Source organism: Sebastes fasciatus, chromosome 13, assembly GCF_043250625.1.
Source record: "Sebastes fasciatus isolate fSebFas1 chromosome 13, fSebFas1.pri, whole genome shotgun sequence".
Classification (NCBI taxonomy): Eukaryota; Metazoa; Chordata; class Actinopteri; order Perciformes; family Sebastidae; genus Sebastes; species Sebastes fasciatus.
In genome coordinates, this window is record NC_133807.1 from 3093747 (window position 1) to 3119328 (window position 25582).

The 25582-nt window shown below is 39.9% G+C and overlaps 1 protein-coding gene across 1 annotated transcript; it reads left to right on the forward strand.

The window, feature by feature from the left end:
- Positions 1–15353: 15353 nt before the first annotated feature.
- LOC141781469 (M1-specific T cell receptor beta chain-like) lies at positions 15354–25161 on the forward strand. Its single transcript, XM_074657225.1, has 8 exons — positions 15354–15632; positions 15786–16077; positions 16523–16640; positions 19235–19373; positions 21705–22055; positions 22153–22176; positions 22261–22367; positions 24156–25161. Exons 1-8 carry the CDS (start codon positions 15584–15586, stop codon positions 24186–24188), a joined length of 1113 nt encoding a protein of 370 aa, XP_074513326.1. The 5' UTR covers positions 15354–15583; the 3' UTR covers positions 24189–25161.
- The last annotated feature ends 421 nt before the right edge of the window (positions 25162–25582 follow it).

Consider the following 25582-nt stretch of genomic DNA (forward strand, 5'->3'; position numbering starts at 1 on the left):
CAAGAAAAAAAAAATGGCTACCTCAGAAAAGCAAGGAATACCAGCTGTTAAAAAAAAGGGGCGCCTAGTGTTTGTGAAGTGAAGCCTGCAGTAGTGTTGGCGGTCGGCGGGGTAGTCGAGGACCAACTAACACTTTAACAGAAGCAGAAACAGCTAAAAACGCAAGGTGCTATTCTTTCTTTGAGGTCTCCTGGCTGTCCAGTATGGCTATATACTTTTGTGTAGTGTTAAGGTCACTCTGGCGTGGCAGGGCCCTCTTGGTGCTAAAACGAAACCACAGGTTTTTTGATTGTTGCCGTCCAGAATGTGGACAGACTTCCTCTATTCCCAGGCACAGTTAGTGCTGGCACTCAAACTCTATCACCGAGTTCAAGAGTGGATCCCCATCTCTTCTTCTTCTCCCACTTTTTGGTTTAATGTTTTGAACCAACCCCCCTCAAATTTGCTGTCCTCCAAAAGTCTTCTCCAACCCCTTTGTCCACACATCTGTTGTAGAATGTTTCTTGTGTTCTTATGCGAAGGATGAATTTGCTCAACGACAAAAAAAAATTGGCATCAAACAGATTTTTATTTGAAATGCACAGAAAGAGAGCCATCAGCAAAAGAGTATGTGAGAGAGTGCAGACAGACACACCCATGGGGGAAAACACCACAAAGATCTGTACCTATTTTGTATATGTATAATAAATTGAGATGTTTTTAATTATTTTGAATGCTGAAATAAAGCATGTTAAGTGGTCTAACATTTGAATCCTGCCTAATTCCCTGACTGACTCACTGACTGCCCCCATAGGACTTGAATCAAAGCAGCTTTTTCCACCTATTCACCAGTTGTACAGTGACTGATAAGGGAAAAAGATTAAAGAGAGATGTCAGAAATGTCTCCTATTCAATCTCCTGGAAGGGCTGAGACAGACGGTGTTAGTGTGTGGGAAGAGAGAAGGTGTAACTGAGACAAATCCCAGGAGGAAGGCTGTAGCACATTCTTAACTTTGGTTTAGGAGCTAAATCAGGTCTTAGTCTTGGACTTTGGGTGTCCCTGTTTGCTTAAAAAGCTCAGACTGGATTGAGAAATATTTAGCGCTGTGACATTCTGCCTCTCATCTGAAAATCTCTTAAAAGTCATTGTTTCCCAGAGTGGTCAGTCAAAAAAAGTCAGCCTCTTCTCATGTATCTTACAATTTTGCTCCAAACTGTGGTCTGAAAATACAGCCCACATCCCTAACTGGGCAGCGTGTGCTTTATCTCAGAAAAAGAAGGAATAACTGTGGCCTACCTCTCAGCTGGTGGAGACTCCTTGTTGTTGTCAGGCAATCCCAAAGAGCTGGGGATGTTTTATCCAGTAAATCCATTTTGAACATCCATAATCCATCAAGAGAACACATGTAGCTCTGATAATCCAGCATTGATGATGACAATATTTGTCCACAATAATCCAATGTTTCCACAGCGAGGCAGACGATCTGTGCAGCTCGAGCAGCAGTGACTGAGGGGCTGCTGGGTGGACCTGCGCCGGGCTCAAGCCTGTTGGCATCGGCTTGGCTTTACAAAGACACTGATTGTCCACCTTGAGGGAGGCAGCTACCCAGGATAGGTTTGCAGTCCCAGTGGGAACCTGGATTATTTCTGCAAGAATTTGGGTCTTTATTTGAGGCCTGGGCAGAGGAATGCTGACCTCTCCGATTTCAGGCACAGAGGAGGCTCTGTTTGCTGAGCGGAAACCCCCTCTGCAGGCGAGTGGGATTCAGCAGTTGACTTTACAGTGAGGGTAAACATCAGAGGGATGCTGATGAGGTGAGGTCTGGTAAAAGCAGATAGAAAGGTAGATGGAGATGTACATTAGGAGGGACTGGGATTTTTAAAGCACTTTAAAAGGTCAGAAAATATATTTGATCACTTCTACCCCAGTGGTATTTGGTCATGGAGATAGCTTTGGTTTTATTGTAGAGGTTTTGGAAAATCTGTCACCGAAATTGATGTCATCACCCCAATATTGGAGGAGAATGAAACTCTGTAAATGGTACAATGTTTTGTGCCAATCCATGTGATAGATGTTAAGATGTTTAAGTGAAAACTTTGACCTGCTGTCAAAAGTTTCATTTCTCTGGGGGCCCACAGATCAACCAACGGCCTCCTGACATGGAGCAAGGCCACTAGCGTGGCAAAGATGACTTTCTATAATTTGGGTCAACTGATGTTTTACAACCCAGTCGCCAGGAAAGAAATGTTGGCATTGTACTTTTCTTCGTAACAAAATACGTTTCATGTCAGCGTTGTATCACGCTTGCAAAGAAACACAAAATGCCACGAGGTTAATGTTGTGAAACGATTGGGGAGGTTTAGGAACAAAGCTACTTAGTTAAAGGCAGGGTTGGTAAAGATTTTAGAATTTATTTTTTGTTATATTAGTTGAAATTCTCATTACATAACGAAACCAATCAATAAATCAAATGCTCTGAAAAAAAAAGAAAATAAATCTGGTATGTGTGTCTGTTATAAGCTGTTGCGGGACTGTAATAAGCCCGTCCAATCATTTCTTTAAAGGTTCCATATTGTAAAAAATTAGATTTTCATGTCTTTTATATTATAAAGCAGATTTAAGTGCTATATAAATACTGTCAACTATCAAAATGCTCAATATATGGAGAAATACACAGAGCATGATTTGTATAACCGGAGTGACGATAAATATCTTGAATCTTACTTTGCGTGTCGCTCGTTGTAGAACGTCATTCGCTCTGACCGATTGCAAAAAACGTTGACATTCAACGTATCTGTGCTTTGCAGAAATGTACAATGCCAACATTATTTTTTCCTGGCGACTGAGCTGTGCTTTAATGTGCATATAAGAATATACTGTCATGAATAAAGTTTTTCTTTGCATTAGGGCCGTCAAAGTTAATGCGATACTACGTTTTAACCATGTCATACTAGCTTGTCATGAAGGCAGTTAAATAACGCTTCAAACTTACGCTAAATTTTGGCGAGGAAAAACTGTCATGGCCATTTTCAAAGGGGTCCATTGACCTCTGACCTCCAGATATGTGAATGTAAATGGGTTCTATGGGTACCCACGAGTCTCCGCTTTACAGACATGCCCACTTTATGATAATCACATGCAGTTTGGGGCAAGTCATAGTCAAGTCAGCACACTGACACTCTGACAGCTGTTGTTGCCTGTTGGGCTGCAGTTTACCATGTTATGATTGGAGCATATTGTTTTATGCTAAATGCATTGTTTTGTGTTGTTAATTGATTTCCAATAATAAATATATACATACATTTGCATAAAGGAAGCATATTTGCCCACTCCCATGTTGATAAGAGTATTACATACTTGACAAATCTCCCTTTAAGGTACATTTGGAACAGATAAAAATGTAAAAACAATTAATCATGGACAATCATGCGATTAAATATTTGAAGTGATTGACAGCCCTACATTGCATACATTCACAGATAATGACAGAAAGGAGGAGCACCGCAGGAGGAACTAAAACTCTCTCTAAGTTCATCCCACAGGTGTTCAGTGTGCCAGTACAGCGACAGAGACAAAGGAGTCACCATGATCAGAAGCCTCAACAGGATCACTCTCCTGGTCCTCTGGCTCTCCTGTGGGTTTCAATTCAAATCTTTTGACTGACCTGTACTCAAATTGTAATTGTTTGAAAACCAGCTCTCTTCTTTTAAGATCATTTTTCTCTCAATTTCAAACGCAGGCCTCTCACCGTGTAAGGAAGTCCATCAGGGTCCACCAGCCATCTTGGGACGTCTTCATGATTCTGCAACAATCAGCTGCAGCCATTCGATCGGTTCATACGACACAATGTTGTGGTACCAGCAGCCGACGGGTGACTCTGAGCTCAAACTGATCGGATATGTTTTCTACAGTAGCCCGATTGTTGAAAAGCCATTCAGTGATAATTTCAAAGTAACCGGAGACGGCTCAAAGAAAGCTGAGCTTCATGTTCTGAAACTTAGACATCCAGAGGACAGCGGCGTGTATTACTGTGCTGCTGCTGCTGCTACTGTAGTACGCACAGTGACTCAGTCACCTTCTCTTCTCTACAAAAACTTGATGAACGGACTCTGAAGGAAAGGAGCACACCTTCCAACCACAGACTGCCACAGAAAATTGGCAGTGATTAGCAGAAGACCCATGTTTGAACCAACATAATGAATGAATAAGCAATATGTGAACATGGTTTTCAGGCCAGATCTTACTAATGTTGTTGTCATCATCACCTCAAATATGCTCTCAGTGGCATATGATGTCATTTAAAAAAATAAATAAATCTGAATTGAGGTTTCAGGAAACACTGAAACTGTTGGTGCAGGTAAGGACAGATCCTTTATGATCACAGGTGGTTTTGAATAAGGCATAAACTGCCTTTAAAGGTCCCATATTGTACAGAGTGAGATTTTCATGTCTTTTATATTATAAAGCAGGTTTAAGTGCTATATAAATACTGTGAAAGTATCAAAACACTCAATCCACAGATAAATACACACAGCCCGTATTCAGAAACTGTGCGTTTGAAACAAGTCGTCAGGATTTCTGTCCATTTGTGATGTCACAAATCTACAATATTTAGACAATTTCACAGTTTTAAATGTAAACATTCTAAATGTGTCCCAGTTTATTTCCTGTTGCAGTGTATGTGAATGACATCAGCTCACAGGATGTAAACATGGACCCAAACTGTTTCATAGCGACGCAATTCCGTTGCCATTCCGTTGAAATGCGCTAAAACGGAGTGTTTCAGACAGAGCGTGAATACAGGTATATTCAGGCAGACAGTATGAGAAAAATAAAGTGTTGTTTGAACATTAAAGCATGTAAACATGTTCTAGTAGAAACCCAAAATACAAGTATGAACCTGAAGATGAGCACGATATGGGACCTTTAAAGGTACAGTATGTATGATTGGAACCAACTGAAACTTCTCCCGAGTGCCAAGCAAACCAAACACTGGCCCTATCTAGAGCCAGTGTTTGGTTTGTTCATTCTGGGCTACTGTAGAAACATGGCGGGCGGCTCCGTGAAGAGTGGACCTTCTCCCTATGTAGATAGAAACGGCTCATTCTAATGAACTGAAAACACAACAATTCTTATTATCAGGTGATTATACACTAAAGAAAAAATATATTTATGAATATTATATTATACCAATAGATCCCTCTAAATGCTACACACTGTACCTTCAAGTACCGGTTTCTGTGGTTGGTATTTTTTAATGCAATGGACGGGAAAACCAATACTATTTCAACATCATGTTGATTCATTGAAAATGCTGATTTCAAATGATGGCATTGGATTTAAGATCACTCTGCAATAGTTAATCAAAAGGGTGACATTTTTTTATCTCTGACAGATGTTAATGAGACAACCTGGCCGTGCTGCCAGCTGTTATCCTTGAGTTTTCCCATCTGTCTCTGTTTGTATGTGGTGTGGGTGTGGTTCCCTCCCCGGCTCCTGCCTCATTGCGATTCATTCACCTCACCTGTTCAGTCTGCGCAGCTGCCTTCCATCTATACTCATCAATTCTGCAGTATATCTACTCCGGTTCTCCATCTATGCATCGTCAGATTGTTGTTGCAACCACAACGGTGGTGGAAAATGGCATCAGCATTTATAAAAGATCCTGTGGAGCTCAGTGTGCTGATAGTGGGAGGGTCTCTTCGAAGGGCAAGAGTGTTCAGAGACCGGCAATACCCTTTGGCATTCCCTGACCATTTCATATATGAGAGATGTAGATTCTCGTCGGAGGGATTCTCAGGATAGAAATGACATTTGGGATACTGAAGCCCGCTTCACCTGCCTTCGTGGGCGCACCATTCCCTGGTTTACCGAATCATTTCAGCGTGCGTTGTGCTCCACATTTAGCCACCATACCGAAAGAGAGGGCCTCTCTTTCAGTCAACAACCTCCTGATGTTGTGGACCCCATCACCCTAGACCAGGGGTCAGCAAGCTTTACTATCAAAAGAGCCATTATAGGCAAAGAAAAAAATCTGTCTGGTGCCGCAAAGTATTTGAGCATTGTGATGAAGGTAACACAGTTTAAGTATATCATAATATTACAAGATAAAAGTCATAACTTTACGAGAAAAAATACGTAATATTACGAGAAAAAAGTCATAACTTAACGAGAAAATAAGTCGTAATATTACGAGAAAAAAGTCATAACTTTATGAGGAAAAAAAAGAAAATAACACATACAATTACTGCTTTATAATATTATGACTTTATTCTCAAAATCTCAGATTTATTTTTTTTCCTCAATGTGGCCCTAATACTCTGTCATACCGTCGTACCATAGACCTACAGCAATGATAAATAAAAATGAAAATGTAAACAAAAAAAACTTATTCATTTCCATTTTTTTTAAACCCACAGGGAGCCACTGGAGAGGGGCTGAAGAGCTGCATGTGGCTCCGGAGCCGCAGGTTGCTGACCACTGGTCTAGACCTATGAAAGCGACCAACCCACAGCAGTATTTTGCTTAAACACACACAAACAACAGGCCTTTTTTCTTTAAATTAATTAACAAGTCATTAGTCTTCAATTATTATTTCTCCCGTTCCTGTGAACAAAGAGTTTAATTGTCTCCCATGCCTGGAAATAAATTACGGTACTGAATTGCCTTCGTTTCATACTCTAGTTTCTCCACCTCGAGTTTCACTTTTTTAACTAAATGTTTTTTGTACTACATCAAGTCCCAAGACCCTCTTGTAGATGTTTTTTGTTTTGTTTTAGATTTTATTTGTTTACACATTTAAAAAAGGTACGAGTTGATATGACATAAACAATGACGAAGGTGATGGAGAGAAACAAAAAAAAACCTGAGAGGGGCTTGATCAGGGCACTCTCCAGAGCATACCTTAATCAATTATAAAAAGAGGATAAAATATTAAAAAGGACAGTAAAGAGAGAGAGAGAAGGAGATAAAAAAGAAAAGGATACGATTACACACACAAGCAAACAAAGAAGAAAACGTCCATATGCAAGTAGACAAAGTGTTGGAATAGAATTTAATATGATTCTCATTGTTATATCATCAACACAAACTCTGTATTGGCAATCAGTTCACAGCAATAATCCTTAAAGCTACAGTAGGCCAGATTGGAGCAAAAATGATTAAAAAAAGTTATTTTTATAAAACGGTCGCTATATCGTGACAGTAGTACATGAAACAGGTAACCTGAAAAAAATCATGTTCCTCTGTGTCCTCCGGTGTCCTATGGTGCTCCTAACGGCATCTGCAAGATTTCACAGACCGGAGGAAAACAAGCAGTAAGAGCTGATTTGAGGTCTGCTGTCCAGCTGCCGTCTATGAGAGCCGACTGTCAATCACTCGCAAACTCCGACCGGGTCAACCTAGGCAGCGCTGATGCCTTACGTTAATGCCTATTTCTCTCAGATGTTTTCAGAATCATCTTGTAGTGCACGGTTTAGCTGTAAAATGAGAAAGTTTGTGACGCATTCAATAACTTCAGTATAATGCATTGTAGTATGACAAAAATCACTTATTAAACTAATTAAGACATTTTGATGGGACTAGACTTTATTAAAGTGAAGTTATTGTATATTTTTCCCATAAAAATTCACCAAAATTATGCAAAAGCATATTTTTCCAAACTAATTGTTGCAGTACAACTAGGAGGAGATCATTGATGTGTGAAGTAATTTTGGTGGCACTACACTGTATAATACTGAGTGGTCCCTGACCACTTGTCTCACAGCCGGCTGCACAGAGACCAACGTTATGTGTTATGTGTTAATTAAAATGAGGTTGTAGCTCGTTGTCTACCTAAAAGTGGGTTAGAAAGAGACCTCGTTTGTGTTTTAACAACGCTTTGGTTATGAGTTATTGATCCAGGAAGTTTGAATCTGTGGCTGTGTGAGCAGCGTCAATGTAATGTTATGTTCACTAAAAGTGGAGAAATCAATGTAAAAAAGCTAAGACTGACTAATCCCTACATAAAAAAAAAAAAATGCAAAAAAAAAGACCTAACTGTGGCAAACACATTTAAAAATACTTACAAGTTTTGTTCAGCAAAATAATCTTCACAAATGAACACCACTTTTATGATTTTTAATGGACGAGTCGGCCTGACGTCTCATATAGCCACATGTTGGCAACCGCATTTTGAAGACGAAATTCTTAAGTGGGGTATTAATTGATGTATTTTATATCGTAGAACAACATTTTTAAATCTCTTCAGCTTGTGTTAACCACAGACCTTATATCAGGCATCTAACTAAAAACCCATCGACTTCCACACGAGGGAACCAGAAGTGCAGAAATGCTCATTTCCGGGTTTTAGGACTCGTTCCTGTAGCAGTGGCATACACATTTTTCATAATAATTTAATGAATTGATGAAATGCAAATACAGTGTAACAGTGTACTAGAAGGTGCATTTCTTACATTGTTTGATGTGGAATTTGTGGAAAACTTTAAAGCACTATATCTATAAAAAAGAAAAACAAAACTCTAAGTATCAGTGTCAACAATTTGTCTTTTACATGATGCTGTTAAAAATGTTGCATAAAGTCATACACACGTTGCTTGAAGCTTAATTACTTTTACGTCATCGTAACTACCAAAACATAAGGACAAGAGAAAACAGGCTTTGGGGTTAGTGTATAAAAATAAATACATTGTTGCGACACATCTCTTAAAGGGACTGTTTGTAAGAATCAGAAATTGCTTGTTAACAGCGACACCTGTGGCCGTTAAGTCAACGAAAGTCAGCGTCCTGTTGCTAGCGCTTGTGCTCGCTCTACATAGACATGAAGGAGCATCGGTCAACACAGTGAGGCGACAAAAGTCAGCTAAAAGCACAATATCACTCTATATTTCAGCTGCTTGGCAGTAATGTTAGCTGACCAGACGAAGGTCTCTCCATGAATCAATGCTGATCCTAGTGTTGGCTTTTCCTGCCTCAGCCTACCGACGGCGGCCGGAGGGAACGGGAGACGATAATGTTTCTTTCTGCGGAGTCCCGTCACTTCACAAGACACGGGAAACCTCTGTTGGTCTGGAGGAGCTGCAGCAGTTATTTCTGCACAAACGTCCACTAGATATTCTCAGAGCTAAACTAACTCTTCTGCAGTGTGTATTGGCGCGCATGCATGTGAGAGTTAAGCGAAAGAGCGAGAACGAGCGCGGTGTGTGAGTGAAGGCAAGCAGGCAGAGGAGCAGAGGAGCAGAGTACAGCAGAGACTCCGGTCCTTGAGACCAAAGCTACGGTCCCCCCAGCGTCCTCCGACCGCGGCCAACACTGTTTAACACACAGGCTTCACTAGATACAACCAAGAGGTTTTGATGCTTCCATGTAGTTTGTGTTGGAGTCTCGCCTGAACACCGTAGCCACACACCAGCGCACATGGGACATCGACCCGCAATGATTTATACGTGGAAGAAGTTACGAACAGTCCCTTTAATGGTTTACCAGTAGTTGTAGATACACCTTCAAAATCTGCAAAGTTTATTGCAACTGTACTTTAAAGTGTAGTATTAAGTCACGTCATTAGCCAGTACACAATTATCAAATAAAAACGGCAATCTAAACTCATGGGGAGCTCCATATCACTACTAAAGACGGAGTAAAGTGTCTTGGCTGCATATTAGACAGGTTTTTATCAGATGAAAATACGGCCTTTAAAGCCCCCACCAATATAAATCAAAGAATTAAATTTCTAGCCAGAAAAGCTTCTTTTCTAGAGAGCTCTAGTTCAAATTCCTTTTGATTACGCTGCCATCTCCTGGTATACCCAATTACAACACTTAAAAAGCAAATTATAAAAGGCCCAAAATAAATTAATAAGGGTTATATTACAGTTTTTCTCAATCGTTGTGGCAGATATTTTCTAAAGTCTTAACTTTTTCTAAACAGTAAGTACAATTGTCACAACTGTAATTGTCACAACTCTTTTGCATGTTTTCAAAAGGTAGTAACTCCCCCAAAACATTTCATTCATGCTTCAAAACCGAGCCATAGTGTCAGTAAATTGGCCAATGCCACCAAATTGAAAAGTTGCTCTGTCATCCTGTGAGCCGTACTGGTCAAAATGTTTTGGTGTTTTTTCACCATGGCAGTCAACCCTGGAAGTGTTCTAATACACAAATCTATGTTTTGTTCTACTGTTTTATTGACACTGACTGCTTATTGTACTGAATGTAAGTTTGTGTATGTGTACAGAGCTTTTTAGATTCCCATTTCAACGGTAAGTCAAATACTCTACAATACTGTAATAGTTACGGAGAAAAAGGATATGCACATTTGTATGTATACAGCACATTTATTTGTGTAGCAATGTGTTACATGTTCTGCAAACAGAAAATTCACTTTTGATCTTTCATGTAAAGTCATATACAGTGAACAGAAATTTTGCCACAAAATTACATCTATGCCAACAAAACAACAAAAACCCTGCAACAATGACAAAACCTGCAGTTCAAAAAACACAAATTATACCTCCTCGTCATAGATATTTATGGAATATATATGTACAGTATGTCTGACAGATTTTGTTAATTGAATGGATCACTTTGCATGTGATGGCTCAAATGATGAAAGGTTGTTTAGAAGTTGTGAAGAGGATGACAACTTCACTGAGAATCAACTCATCAGTTTTGATCAGCAAGACATGTGCAAGTGGTTATTGTGCAAATTGTAGACAATTGTACTTACTTTTTGTGCATGTGCCAAAACTAGTACAATGTTGCTTGAACGAATGAGATATTCTGATCAGTTGTGAACAACAAACAATTTTTTTAGAGCAGGAGTCTCCAACCTTGTTTCCTCTGAGAGCTACTTTGACAAAATGAAAGTGGCCAAGAGCTCCTCATACATTTATTTTATAATATTAGTAACATTTATTCACATTGCTCAGCATTTCTCGCCTCAAATGTTTTCAGAGTCATCTTGTAGTGCACGGTTTTGCTGTAAAATGAGAAAGTTTGTGACGCCGCCACCGCCATTGTAAAATCTGGTGAAGGAACGTATTTTACATGGTTGGAAAGCCTGTTTATTAACCTTCACAATGATGTCCAACTTGTAAGGATCATGCATTTGTGGGATGAGCAGCACAGCTGATTATGTGGGTAGCGCCCAAGTAAAATTTGCCAAAATTCTCTGCCGATGCTAAACAGTGTATTCTCCTGTTGATACTGACTCTTGTTTTGAGTTGTTTGGTGGATTGGATGATTGAACTCTCTATCAGTTACAAGGAACAAACAAGACATATTGGCAATTGCACACTTTATTCATTTAATACACCGTCAGGAGCCTCAGTAGCGGTGGAAGATCCATACGCAGCCACAACAGCCTGGCACCTCCTCCTCATGCTGGTCACCAACCTGGTCACACGTTGCTGTGGGATGGCGTTCCATTCCTCAACCAGGATTTGTTTGCGGGTCAGCCAGCGTGGTTGTGTTGGTCACTCTAACACGTACAGCACGCCCAAGCTGTGTGTGTGAAGAAGGGTTGTAATGGGTGTAACTATCACAGTGTCTGAATACTTGATGGGTTTTTTTTTAGAACACCCAAAGTCATTGCTTTCACCCCATAGTGTAAATAAAGCTTGAAAAAATCTATTATTGTATTTTTCTTACTTTGAATATCCTGTAGGCTTTATATAACTCTATATAAAAATATAAAAATGGTTACTTCTGATTTTTTATGATCATTTGTTGTGCCCTATCATGTTTTGTTTTTGTTGTCATTTGAGTGTACAATATGCGTAAAACTATGAAGTTGATCTGGTGGACTGTCAATCCTTGCATCCGTAGCTTTTGCATGAATTTGAAAGTAATTGATTTATATCCCGCTTGTTTTGTTCGGTCTCAAAAAAGGAAAAATATGCCCCAAAGACACGGCAGTGAAGATGAGGAGAAGGGGACAACATCTAAGAGTGTAATTGAGTGAAGCTTGTTCAACAGATAAAAGGGGAGAAAGCTTGCGGACATTGCAAAACAATGCAAGTGTAGCTGAGTCAATATGTTGGTTATGTTATTTTTATTATTTTTATTTTTTGTGAACATTCTCATTTGTGTCATACTTTCTTTTGCCATCAATATCAGCCATGTTATTTGTATTGTAACTTTACTTGTGTTAACTTTGTATTGAATTAATGAAACGGTTTTGTTTTCATGGTTCCGGATTGCCTGTTGTAGCAGGGGGGGCTTTAATCGTCGACGCACAAAATACACATAGGCAAAGCATGGACAGCTTTTGTGCTGGGGATTGAGAAAGAGCCTGCCACTGTGTGTGTGTGTGTGCGTGTGCGTGTGCGTGTGCGTGTGCGTGTGCGTGTGCGTGTGCGTGTGCGTGTGCGTGTGTGTGTGTGTGTGTGTGTGTTGACTGTGCCCTGTGCTGCTCCTTATAGAAAATAAAGGTGCAGATCCTGATTCCTGGTCTGAGTGGTGTCCTTCAATCTACAAGCAACCATTCTAGAGCTGCTACACAAGGAAGCTGTCGAGGCCGACAAAGCAACCTCAGAGGACATGAGGCAGATGAAGGAGAATAACGAGCTTCTGCTGATAAGAAAGCATCAAACACCCCAACTGCCTTGTTTAGGCAGTAATTTTTGATGTTCACATCCCCTCCTGCTAAAAACAGGATTTTAGTTAAATCCTCTTGGAGGCTCTTCAATTTCAGTTGAAAATGTTTTTTTCTAAATAGCATGCAAATAGCGGAATGAATCAGGTTGATAACAGATGGTTGTCATTAATTGATTTACAGGTTGAAATGTTTCACTAATGTTTAATAGCTGTGTGATTGTTTCAAATTTACAAGGATCACAAAGAGCATTAGTACATAGGTAATTATGGTTAGGTAATGCTTATTCAGCCTTCTTGTGCATTTATGAAGTATTACTTAAGAGACCCATGTGTTCACATTAATATATAATAAATTATGGTTAAGTAATGCTTATATAGCATGCGCAATAATTTAAAGGTTAGACTATATGTTAAGAAACGTCTCCATGAAAAGAAAGGAACAAGCAAACCTCTACATGAAGACCGTGGAGTGTGTCCACTGATCTCAACCTCTATCAAAATTTGTCATAAATTGGAGCACGGACAAGTAAGTGGACAATCATAACTTAACCTTAAATAAACAATTACAGAAACAAACAGTTGTATGGCTTAGCTGTGAACTTCATGACATACCTGTTAGTTAACATCTTTATTAACCATTTACTAATATTACTTAGTACATTCATTAGCATGTAAATCCTTAATAAATGTTAACAAGAGATCTGTTTTAAAAGTTACTTAATGCTTAGTATTGTATTACTTAAATGTTAGTTCACAATGTTCAGAATAATTTTCATTTTACAAACACAGTGTTATGTCCAACCATGTAGTTCTTTCCTAATCCTAACTATAGGGGTGTTGTTGGCTAATCCTAAAATGACACCAAGGTTAACTATAGTGGTTTTGATGCCAAAAATAGCGTGACGCCAAGGGGCGGTGAGTGACGAGTTGGGATGAGAACATATTGGCATATACTAGTTGACTCAGGCTTTACTTGTGTTCTCTCTCAGGTGTATCTGGTCGAGCTTGATTGAGGGAAAATAATAAAGAAAATATGAGCCCTATACCACTTTGAACTGAATTAAGCAGTGAAGAGCACAGAGAGAGGATGAATTAACCTGCTTTAGTATGGAATTCCATGTATCCTGTGTTAGAGAGAGGCCTTAGTCCTCCTCCCAGGCTGCTCTGAGCTTGTCAATGGGGCACACCTCAGGTCCAACACCTTGCCATAGAGAGCTGAGATAACCCTTTTGTGAGATGGATTTAAAGAAAGGACTGTATTAAAAACTGTTGTGTCTGTTGATGTACGGGAGCTGGACAATTGAGAGATCACAAAGTGCCTTGCTTGTAGATATTTAAACAAATTTGACTTAGGAAGACAAAAAAATGTTTGCTCCGAGTGAAGTTCCATCGAGTCAGGACAGTCGGGCTGACTGTAAAAGAAAGACCAAAAGGCAAGAAGTCACAAGTTAGCAGCCCAGTAATAGAAACGAAAATTTGGAAGTACCAGACCACCAGTAGCCTTGGTTTTTTGAAGGTGGGCCATGTTAAGACGAGGACGCTTACCCTGCCATATATAGGAGGAAATTATCGAATCAAGTTGGTCGGAGGATCTGAGGATAAAGAGTGGTAAGGCCTGAAAGAGATAAAAAAATTTGGGTAGGATGATCATTTTGATAGAGTTGGTATGCCCCACGAGAGACATGGACAGAGGTGACCACTGTTTCAGTGTTTGTTTAATCGGGTTAAAAAAAAACAATACGATTTTCTTTGTATTTCCTAGTATTTGAGATGCCCAGATAGGCAGGTTGGTGAGGCCTAAGGTTCGTGCCTCATTATTAATGGAAAAGAGCTCACTTTTGTTGAAATTTAATTTGTATCCAGAAAATCGATCAAACTGACTGAGCAGCGACAGAGCGGAGGGCAGTGAAGTACTCGGGTTGGAGACAAAAAACAAAAGATCATCAGCATAGAGTGAGACCCTATGCTCCGTGTTGCCTTTCCAAATACCAGATATGTTCTTGCAACTATGGAAGGCTTTGGCAAGTGGTTCAATGGCCAAATCGAAAAGCATGAGGCTCAGAGGGCACCCCTGGGTTCAGACGTTTGATTTTTGTTAGATCCTTGTGTTTTTGATGGGTCCGGTAGTTCTGTTTTCGTAGCTTTATTCATGTTAGGTTCAAGTTAATGATGGTTTAGGTTTGAGGGGAAAGCCCAGATCTTACGACCCACGGTCTGGGTGTCTCCCCTTCTTTTTGTCAATTTTGGCCAGCCCAGTCTTTTGCTGGTAGGTTTGGGTTGGGTTTCTTGTCATTTACCTTGTTTATCAATAAACTGAATGTTGTTTTCTGCAAATACTTGACTCTTTTGCTTTTAATTATGTTGGACCTCTTTTGTGAAGAGCCTCTCTGGGGGTCGTAAAAGGAATACAAAAATATAATTATAGTCTACTTGTGCTCTAGATGGGGCAGTGATATTCTAAGCATTAACTTAAACATTCCCAAAGTCGACGGTTTTCTGCCAGCTGTCCTTCCTGCATTAGATGCAACTGTATTTCTTTTAGCCTGGATTATGTGTTTAACATCTTTGTATATCTGTATTATTTTTGTTTGTTTGTTTATTAAATATACTGACAGTAGACATATAGCCCATAGCCCAATTGAGAAAACCTGGGTTGATTGACTGAGTTTATAACCACCGTCGTAGGACGGCTGACTATGGTTGTTAGAGTTAGTGAAGCCTGATGACGAAAGGATATCCTGGGTATGTTCAAATTGTTTTGTAGTACAGGCCCTCAGGATCATTACCCTCCGACTCCTCTGCTGGTCCGCCTGCCTCACCTGCTTGGTACCATAACCCAGAGTCCACCAATTACTGATCGTAACAAAATCTCGAGAGGATAATCATGAGCTGAAAAGTGCTGACCAGTCTGATGATGCCAACTCGTGACAGGAGAGATCATAGACTGAATTATGAGACGATCCCATCAGCTGTTGTCTCACTGTGAGAGACGTCTGTGTGTTGGATCCAAATGATCTCACCTCTCATCATCTGCACTGTTTCTCTGCTATGTATTGCAGGTACTTTTACCCAAAAGGCTTTATTTGTTGATTGTTAAACACCATGAGACTCAAAAACCCATGTGGTTTATTATGTGTTATATGCAAATGATTATTTATATCCAAAAGGGAGCATTTTTTAACATCTCAGCTTGTTTTCTTGCTTGATTCCAGGTGAAGCATTGACTACTGTAGTCCAACAGACCCCAGGCTTACTGGTGGAGAGGGGTCACTCTGCTCAGATGGACTGCAGTCACAGCAGGAATTGGTATCACATGTACTGGTTTCAGCAGTTACCAGGGGAGAGTATGAAGCTGATCGTCCACACGGTGCCTTTCAAGCAGCCTGACTTTGGGAACTTTAGCCAGGACAAATACTCAGCCAGCAAGACTGTGGCTGAGAGCGGATCTTTCACAGTGAAACACGTGGAACCAGGTGACAACGGAGTGTATTTCTGTTTTATTGCGTAGGGACACAGTGATGCAGATACCTGTCAAGCTGCACCAAAACTACATCAGAGTCAGGAGGGGTTTCATTACTTCCTTTCAGAGAAGCTGGGTGACATGTGCATGTGGCTTCACAATGTGGTGATCGTGGTTTATGTTATGTTTCCCATGCCTGCAACACTTTTGCAACCAAGGAAAATAGTATTGCAAGAGTCTTGAGTAACACAGTTTTAATGTTAAAAGGATCTTCTGTATCTTTTCCTGTTGCTTTGCGGGTAATGACTTCTGTTGAAAAGCAATCATCATGCCAATTTCTGAAGCTGGAGCACCAGGCCAGGTAGACAATTATAGACCCATCTGTATTCTACCTGCTTTCTCAAAGGTCCTGGAAGAAGTCATTGCAGAACAACTAGCTGACCACCTCGAAACCAAAAAACTCATTCATCCTACGCAATTTGGCTTTAGGCAAGGGTACTCAACAGAAATGGCCATCTGTTACCTCACTGAGAAGATCGAGAGCTCCCTTGACAAGGGCAATGTGGTGGGAGCAGGGTTTCTAGACCTTAAAAAGGCTTTTGATACCGTGAACCACAACATACTCCTGAACAAACTTAGTGCCTTTCATTTTTCAGACAAAGCAACTACCTGGTTTGCATCATATCTCCAATGAGCAACGTGTAAAAATAAATGACAAATATTAAATCCCCCAACAATCCGGAATGAGTATTCCCCAAGGCTCAATCTCGGGCCCGCTGCTTTTTCAGCTTATATATAAATGACTAGCCATCATGCTGCAGAACAGCTGGATGTCAAATGTATGCTGATGACACAGTCATTTACTTGTCAGCTAAAACCCCTTGTGTAGCAGCAGAGACACTATCTAGTGAAATGGAGGGTGTATCACAATGGGTAAAAAATAATCATCTAACCTTGAATCTTAAGAAGACTTTGTCAATGTGTTTCTCCATTAGAAGGAGAGCACAAGATAAGCTTACAATCAAAACTGATTTTAACAAACATGTTAAAAAGTTATGCAAGACAGTAAAGGTAAATCTAGACTGTTTTAGAACGATACGACAATACATATCCCTTAAAGCAGCTCAACTGTTTATGCATGCAATGATATTTTTACACTTGTCTTATTGTGTTACTGTGTAGCACCCCAACACGCTATAGTAGCTATAAATAACCTTAAACTAAGATGAAGGGGTGTTTGAGTTCGGTTTCTTAAGGTAGCTACCATAAAGGTTTACCTGTTATGGGTGAAAATTATAGGCTATCAAACCCAGCGTTCTTCCCACTCCTTCGTTCTCTCTTCTCCTACGACTGTTCTCCGTTTTCCCTTCTTCCTCTCCTTTCTCCGCGTCTCTCTTCTTTCTCTGTTTTTTTCTCTCCTCCCGCCCCCTACTGGTTCTCTCCCTTAACTACAACCAATCACCACAGGTGTCATTGACTGATGAACCAAATAACCAATCACAAACAAAATAGCTGAAACTAAAGGCACAGTCTGTGTTTTTTCACTTAGTTTAAATCCACTGTTTACCTTAAAACAATATACATTTATTTATTTTGAGCTACTCATTAACACATTTACATCCTACCTTATTTATGACTTAATTACTTTTTAATTAAACCTTTGTTCTTTCTTCATTAAACTAAATTACTTTCAGTTTAATTGCTTTACTGGATTTATCCACCTAACTTTATTAGGCAAACTTGTTTTAGTCCCTGACTGTTTTACACCGGGCTACACTGTATGGAGCCAGGCTTCACAGTCAACTGTCAAACCTGCTGCATCGCTATATAAACAAGCACTGAAAGTAATGGATCAAAAACAAATGAAATGACACCACTGTAAAATTCTGAAAAAGTATAAGCTGCTCAGTTTTGTTTTATCAAGTTTTCCTTTATCAAATTGATTTTTGAATGTGTGAACAATTTCTCCCCAGCTGTACTTTGTCCATATGTCACCAAAATGAATACCAATAGAATAGCCACTAGGGGATCAACAAATGGTAACTGCAGAGTGGCACAGTGCAAAACAATCTTCGGTCAGTCATCTTTTTCAGTAAAGGGAAAACATTTCTGGAACGCCCTACCAACGGAAATAAAAATACAACCTTACCTGAAAACATTTAATGAAAAGGTGAAACACTGGCTGAAACTAAACCAAACCTGTGATCACGGATTATTGATTGGGAACATACATATGTAAATTGATTGTAATGTACGATGTTGTATTATGTGATTTTATGTATGATGTGCTATTCTGTTTTATTTTTTTAATTTATTTTATTTTTCTTAAAAGCCTAACCAGGGACAAGGTCTGAAAATTAGCTATGGCTAGAAGTCCTATATACGTTGCATTGGTTGCACTTTAATTAAGTGTAACAATGCCTATGTATTGTCCCTGTCAAATAAACTAATAAAATGTTTGGGGAGGTTTTAATTCTGTCATTCATCAGAAACTAAGAATGTCTCTCTTTTTGTATCCAGGTGCCCTGCTCTTATCCGGAGCTCTGCGCTCTCATATATAAAACAGTGCATAGGATCCACACTAAATGTTTCTGTACATACAAATGAGGAAATACACGTACGCCAAAACACACCTGCCAGTGTGCAATTTCCATGATTTATTTATTTATACATGATATTATGTTAGTTTTCTTATGGATAACTAGGCCTGCATTACAAAAAGGACATGGAGTGTAACGATTGTGCGAGAGCCGTCCAAGCCCAGGAAGTGCGACGGGCTGTGAAGCAAATTTTCATAGTGGCCATACGGTGGTACTGCAACTTCTGTGTCCGTCACGTGATGCCATTGGGCCCAAAAAGACTTTTTCCCATTGACTTACATTGGGAAAGAGACGTCTGTAACTTTAAACTTTTTGTTCAACCGATGATGATAATTTCAGCAGCTGCGGTGGCTCCACAAGCTGACCACGAGTGTCAGTTCTGTCACATCGTTTAGAGAAGATTATATCAGTTAAAACTGGATGGGATAAAGGGCTGTGACCAGTAAAGATGTTTCCTTGTCCTGTTTGCATCTTTTCTTAGCTGACACAGAAATAGCAGCAGTCAGGCTGCATGGAGCTCACCTCAACTGTCAGTCAAACCGACCTGCACAGCTGCTCTTTCAGACAGACGCAGAAAGATGGAGGCTGAGATACTGAAAAGCTGCTTGGGGGGAAGGAAAGACACGACGAGCAAAGAGAATTCAGGTTTTTGTGTCATGCTTCTTCACTGTGTCAGTCAAATCCGGATTGGCCTGTTCATGAACCTATCTTTGGATATGGAACTAAACTCACTGTTCTGGGTAAGTCTGAAAAATATTTATATTGTTTGACAATAAGGGAAAAACTGTCTGACTAACTAGCTGTCAGATACCTGACTTGGGAAGAATGTGACCGGCTCTGATCCTAACAAAACCAACATGACCATTTTAGCTAAATGTTTCAGTTTAACATTATTATATTATATTATTTTTAGAAATGTCTTAAGATTCACAGAATACAAAGTAGATTTTTTTTCCAGAAGTCAGATTATGTTATATTCCATAATGTATAATTCAAGGTTAGCTGGTTTAATATCTACAAGGCATGGTTTGATGTTTTTCACCCTATTCTCTTAAATCAACCAAATTTTTCAAAAGAACTTTGGAACATTTGTTTTGTGTAAAACTCCAATGCTGTGAATTTGGATTTCAGAGGATGTCCCTTTCTTTTCTTTTTTTAGTCATAGAAAGCAAAAGTTAAATAATAAAGAACACAAAGCAACTTACTGTAAACAAAGTAAAAAAAAACTAACTGAATACTACTACATGGAGTAAAATGAGATGAATCAGTCATATAATAAAATAGGTAAGTGTTTTGTTCAGCCGTTGTTGTGTTGTGCTCCACTTAACCTGCTAATCTCGGAGAGGGAACTAGGCTAACAGTTCCTGGTAAGACGATAATACATCTAAAGAAACTGAATGATAATGGCACTGAATGGGAACACTGTAACCTGTAGGGCCATGTTGTTTGTATGTGGCATTTATGTTTAGCACGAGAGCATGAATCCTCCTGCGTCCTCCTCACTGTGCATTTCTAAATTCTGGTATTAAAATCTCACAATATCTCCAGGAATTTGATAGGCAGCTTTAAAGAAATGCACTTATTTTGTTTGTTGCCAAGAGTTGTAAATATGTTGCTGGAAAGAGCAGCCAAAGAACGTACGTATATTACTAAGAAGTTAAAGTCAATTGTTTGTAACATTTCAACATCAGCACCCAGCAGTAGAGCTACGCTTCCGCCATTTTGGACTGAAAGCGTCTACCAGACGCCAGTAAAACATTCGCCTACAAAGTGCCATACACAAATAAAACTAAATTATTTCTATTCTATTGTCATTATTTAATGATTCTACTGAAATGACCTGTGTTGAACAATAGAATAACATAAATATTCATACTATTATAACTATTTACTAACTTACTTATTCATTTATTAAACTTTTTGTCCGGCCGCTCCGAGGAGCATAAAGGGAGCGATGGACATAAATGGAAGTTAGAAAAATCACATAGCACAGATTTTAAGAGCAATGTCAAACTTTTTCATGTCAAGGATCCAAAATGGAGTCCAACAGACCACAGACCATGGATGTAGAAGAGGTTGTGTCCTGTGCTTTTGCCCTGCGTATTAGTGAATAGCCTACAACTCCATTAAATTCTGTTGATGTCATGCTACTAGCACTATTAGCTACTGTCACTACTAGCTACTGTCACTACTAGCTACTAGCGCTACTAGCTACTGGCACTACTAGCTACTGGCACTACTAGCTACTGTCACTACTAGCTACTAGCGCTACTAGCTACTGACACTACTAGCTACTGGCACTACTAGCTACTGGCACTACTAGCTACTGGCACTACTAGCTACTGGCCGATAGCCAGTTGTTTGGGAACAGAGACGTTAACACATCCACCACGGTACAGGCTGACAGCATATAAAGCCCATGGGTGTATTAGAAGATAATAGTGATGAATTACAGCCAATATATCCATTATTACAGCCCCATACAGCTAGCAGGAAGCTGTCAGAACCAGATATGTCATATGAGCGTGCAGGGCGGTGCAGTCCCGTGGGTCTGATGACCGTTCATTATGCCGAGGAAAATAACTCTGGATTCAGCTGTTAGTGAATTTTATAACTTTTAGTACATAATGATTTAAATGAGGGATATTTAAATGTTCATACCGGGAATATGAGTGGCCTAAAACAAAATGAGTGGCCGTTGTCCAAAAAGCACCAGAGATTTGTCTCTTTGCAGCAGCTGGTTAGCTTAGCTTAAAAGAAGGAGAAGGAGGAAAAACTAGCTTCTCTAGCTAGCCTGGCTCTGTCTAAAGTTAAGAAACTCCACCTACCAGCAGCTCTAAAGCTCACTGATTAACATGTTGTATCCTTACTTGTTTGTTTAACTTGTACATCAAACCAAAGTGTTGTCACTGGTGGTGGCAGCTAACTGGCTGCAGGCTGTAGCTCCATATTTATCGAGCAGACTTCAGAGCGGTATCAATCTTTTCATCTAACTCCTAGCAAGAAAGAGAACACGCTTATTTCCCTAAATGTGGAATCATTCTAATGATTTGTTTCTTTTGTCCCGGCAGATTCAAACCGTTCTATCACCCCGCCAACAGTGACGGTGCTTCGACCTTCACAAAACGAGTGTCGAAACAACAAAGACGAGAAAAGGAGGAAGACCTTGGTGTGCGTGGCCTCTCGTTTCTACCCGGACCACGTGAGTGTGTTCTGGCAGATCGACGGGGTAAATGTGGAAACGGATGGCGTGGCGACCGACAACGCTGCCCTGTGGGAAGGTGAACATTACAGCATCACCAGCAGGCTGAGGGTCCCGCTCAGGGAGTGGTTCACACCAGGCAAGAAGTTCACCTGCACCGTCAGCTTCTTCAACGGGAACGAGACCGTGCACCGTTCAGACTGGGTCGAAGGCGTTGAAGGTACGTTCATTTGCAACTCAGAAGACGTGTTTTTAATGATGTGAAACGCCAGGATTGCACTGAAAAAAAACCTATATCTACTTTATCTTCCTGTCAGGACCAGGAGCTGGAGCGATAAGAGGTAAATATAGTTTTGTGTGAGCCTATCAAAGCATCGACACAACTGAAACATGTCATTCATAAAAAGTGATGCAATCTCTTGCAGAGAAATATTTGAGGATCACGCACACTGCCAAGCTGTCCTACGTTGTTTTGATCTTCAAGAGCAGCGTCTTCGGAGTCTTTGTGGTGTTTCTGGCGTGGAGGCTTCAGGTTCGTCCAACCTGACTCATTGTGGTGTCCCTGTACCAAAGACATCCCACTGGAAGTGTTGTACTTGCCATAGAAAATGGCTCTGTCAATACTGAATTAAACGCTCATGGCCAGGAGGTGCATTTAATCCCCTATCAGACATTGAATACATAACATTGTTGGCTTCACCTGTCTGTTAAAGTGATGGCTTTCTGTCAGAACAAAAGTGTCCGTTATGTAAATGTTAGTTAAGGCTTCATGCCGAGCGGACACGACAGGACTGTTACAGAAAGAGTCACAATGCTCATGCAAGAAGGATAGCGGCACCACTGAGACCTGGGCTGTGGTCCAATCGTGTTTTTTTGCTAAGGAAGGTTCCTAACTGAGTTAAATGACCCAGAACTATCAAAGTAGCAGCCATGGGGCTAGGGTTAGGGTTAGGGTTAGGGTGAACCCTAACCCTAACCCAGCCATGATAAGAGCTGTTGGAATTCTCTGAATGCTAAGGAAAGGAGCTTCAATGCTTCCTTTCTTATCTCCTTTAGCAGAGGATACACTGGAGCATCCTTTACCAAAGGAAAGGAGATAACATCCCGCAACTCATTTAAAGTAGGGCTGTCAATCGATTCAAATATTTAAATCATGATTATTATCCATAGTTAACCATGATTAATCACAAATTAATCGCACATTTTGTATCTATTCAAAATGTACCTTAAAGGAGAATTGTCAAGTATTTAATACTCTTATCAACATGGGAGTGGGCAAATAAGCTGATTTATGCAAATGTAGGTATATATTTATTTTTGGAAATCAATTAACAACACAAAACAATGACAGATATTGTCCAGAAACCCTCACAGGTACTGCATTTAGCATAAAACAATATGCTCCAATCATAACATGGTAAACTGCAGCCCAACAGGCAACAACAGCTGTCAGTGTGTCAGAGTGTGCTGACTTGACTATGACTTGCCCCAAACTGCATGTGATTATCATAAAGTGGGCATGTCTGTAAAGGGGAGACTCGTGGGTACCCATAGAACCCATTTACATTCACATATCTGGAGGTCAGAGGTCAAGGGACCCCTTTGAAAATGGCCATTTTCCTCACCAAAATTTGGCGTAAATGTTGAGCGTTATTTAACCTCCTTGGCGACAAGCCAATATGACATGGTTGGTACCAATGGATTCATTAGGATTCCTAGTTTCATGTGATGCATCTCCACTCTAGCTTTAAAGCTGAGCCAGCTACAACCTATATATCGGAAGTCGAATTAATACATTAAAGAAATTTGCGTCAACGCGTTATTATTGCGTTAACTTTGACGGCCCTAATTGAAAGCGACGCACCATTCGGCCGTCAATAACGTCCACCATTGCTGTTTAATTGAACACTGTGGATAAATTGAAAGCAACCTTCTTAGGAGGTGTGATTCTGTTTTGGACAGGAATCCCTACTTGAACTGTACAGCACTGAGATCACTGTACTCATTTTCTGTGTTATTAATAAAGTGTCTATAAAAAAGTGAAACCATCCTGGGTAAATACAGTCGGGTTCTCTCAGCATTGTGGTCGTCCTTATGAATTCTCCTTTGGATCTTTCCTTGACCTCATGACATTTTCCATCAAGGTCAAGGAAAAGTGGTTAGAAAAAGACAGGATGTTCTGTTTGACTGCAACCCATCACTGTTCTTTCACCTGACTACATCAGTGAAGACCAGGTGGAGGTGTTGGAATTAATATAATAATTGTTTAGTTTTCTTTAATAAACCTCTGAAAATGTCTCCTTCTCTGTCTGCTGCACAGGGTCGTCTGGAAAACAGCGGGACTGAGAGCTGAGCTGCACAAAGCAGCTGATTCTCCTGATTTCTGTGAATAGAGATTATAAAGTGTGCATGCTGAAGTGCATTTTGCTTTCAAATCAGTTACTCACATTCTGCACAAATTAGAGCAACTTGCTTGACTTAAACAGTAGGGCTGTCAAAATGAAAGTGATAATAACTGTTAATGCAAATTAATTTTAACGCCACTGATTTCTTTAACGTATTAATGTAACTTTTGACTTTGAGGTTGTAGTGGGCTCAGTTTTAAATCTAGAGTGAAGATACTGGTATCATATGAAACTAGGAAACCTGATGAATCCATTGGAACCAACCATCATCGTCATACTAGCTTTAAAGAAGGTTAAATAACGCTCCAAACTTACATTACATTTTGAAGAAGAAAAACTGTCATGTTCATTTTCAAAGGGGTCCCTTGACCTCTGACCTCCAGATCAGTGAATGTAAATGGGTTCTATGGGTACCCACGAGTCTCCCCTTTACAGACATGCCCACTTTATGATAATCACATGCAGTTTGGGGCAAGTCATAGTCAAGTCAGCACACTGACACACTGACAGCTGTTGTTGCCTGTTGGGCTGCAGTTTACCATGTTATGATTTGAGCATATTGTTTTATGCTAAATGCAGTACCTGTGAGGGTTTCTGGACAATATCTGTCATTGTTTTGTGTTGTTAATTGATTTACAATAATAAGTATATACATACATTTGCATAAAGCAGCATATTTGCCCACTCCCATGTTGATAAGAGTATTAAATACTTGACAAATCTCTTTTTAAGGTACATTTTGAACAGATAAAAACTGTGTGATTAATTTGCAATAATGGTGATTAACTATATCTCGATTGACAGCCCTACTTAAAAGCATTTGATGTATCAGCAGAGCTGATTTATAGTTAACAAAGCTGTCTGTTTGTGTAAGTGCTGGTGAAGTGCTTCATGCTGAATTTATTCTCATTAAAAGTCTTTCAGAAGAGATATACTGTATGGCTTCATTATTTCTTTGAAGTGAAACCAATGCTGCCGGCCAAAAGTCACCGCCAACCCAACACACAGGAAGTAATCTCCTCACCTATCAGAGGCCGATCACACAGTCGGTATTAGTAGTCAGCAGTTAACATGCGTGCTGTGTCAGTTTCCATTCATTTCTGAAGACAGGAATGCACTGCCCACATATCTCTGCCTACATGGCCTGACAGACTCAGCGGAGGGATTTTTAGCAGTTTGCTCATCTTTTCTTTCTGACATGTTTCAGTTCACAGCAATAAGCCCCGGCTCTACCACCTTGGTCCATTGAACTTAGAGTTGATAAAAGCCTCTATGATGACATTTATAAGCAACATTAAATTAGATCTATGCCATTGTGAATTTAGTTCAACATTTTTTAAAT

Excerpts from the sequence above, each read along its gene's own strand:
- LOC141781469 (XM_074657225.1), top strand. The coding sequence starts at position 15,584 with ATGATCTCACCTCTCATCATCTGCACTGTTTCTCTGCTATGTATTGCA. Across the intron at positions 16,078-16,522 it reads GTGTATTTCTGTTTTATTGC|GCAAGGGTACTCAACAGAAA; the intron begins GTAGGGACACAG and ends ATTTGGCTTTAG. Across the intron at positions 16,641-19,234 it reads TTAAAAAGGCTTTTGATACC|CTGCTTGGGGGGAAGGAAAG; the intron begins GTGAACCACAAC and ends GATACTGAAAAG.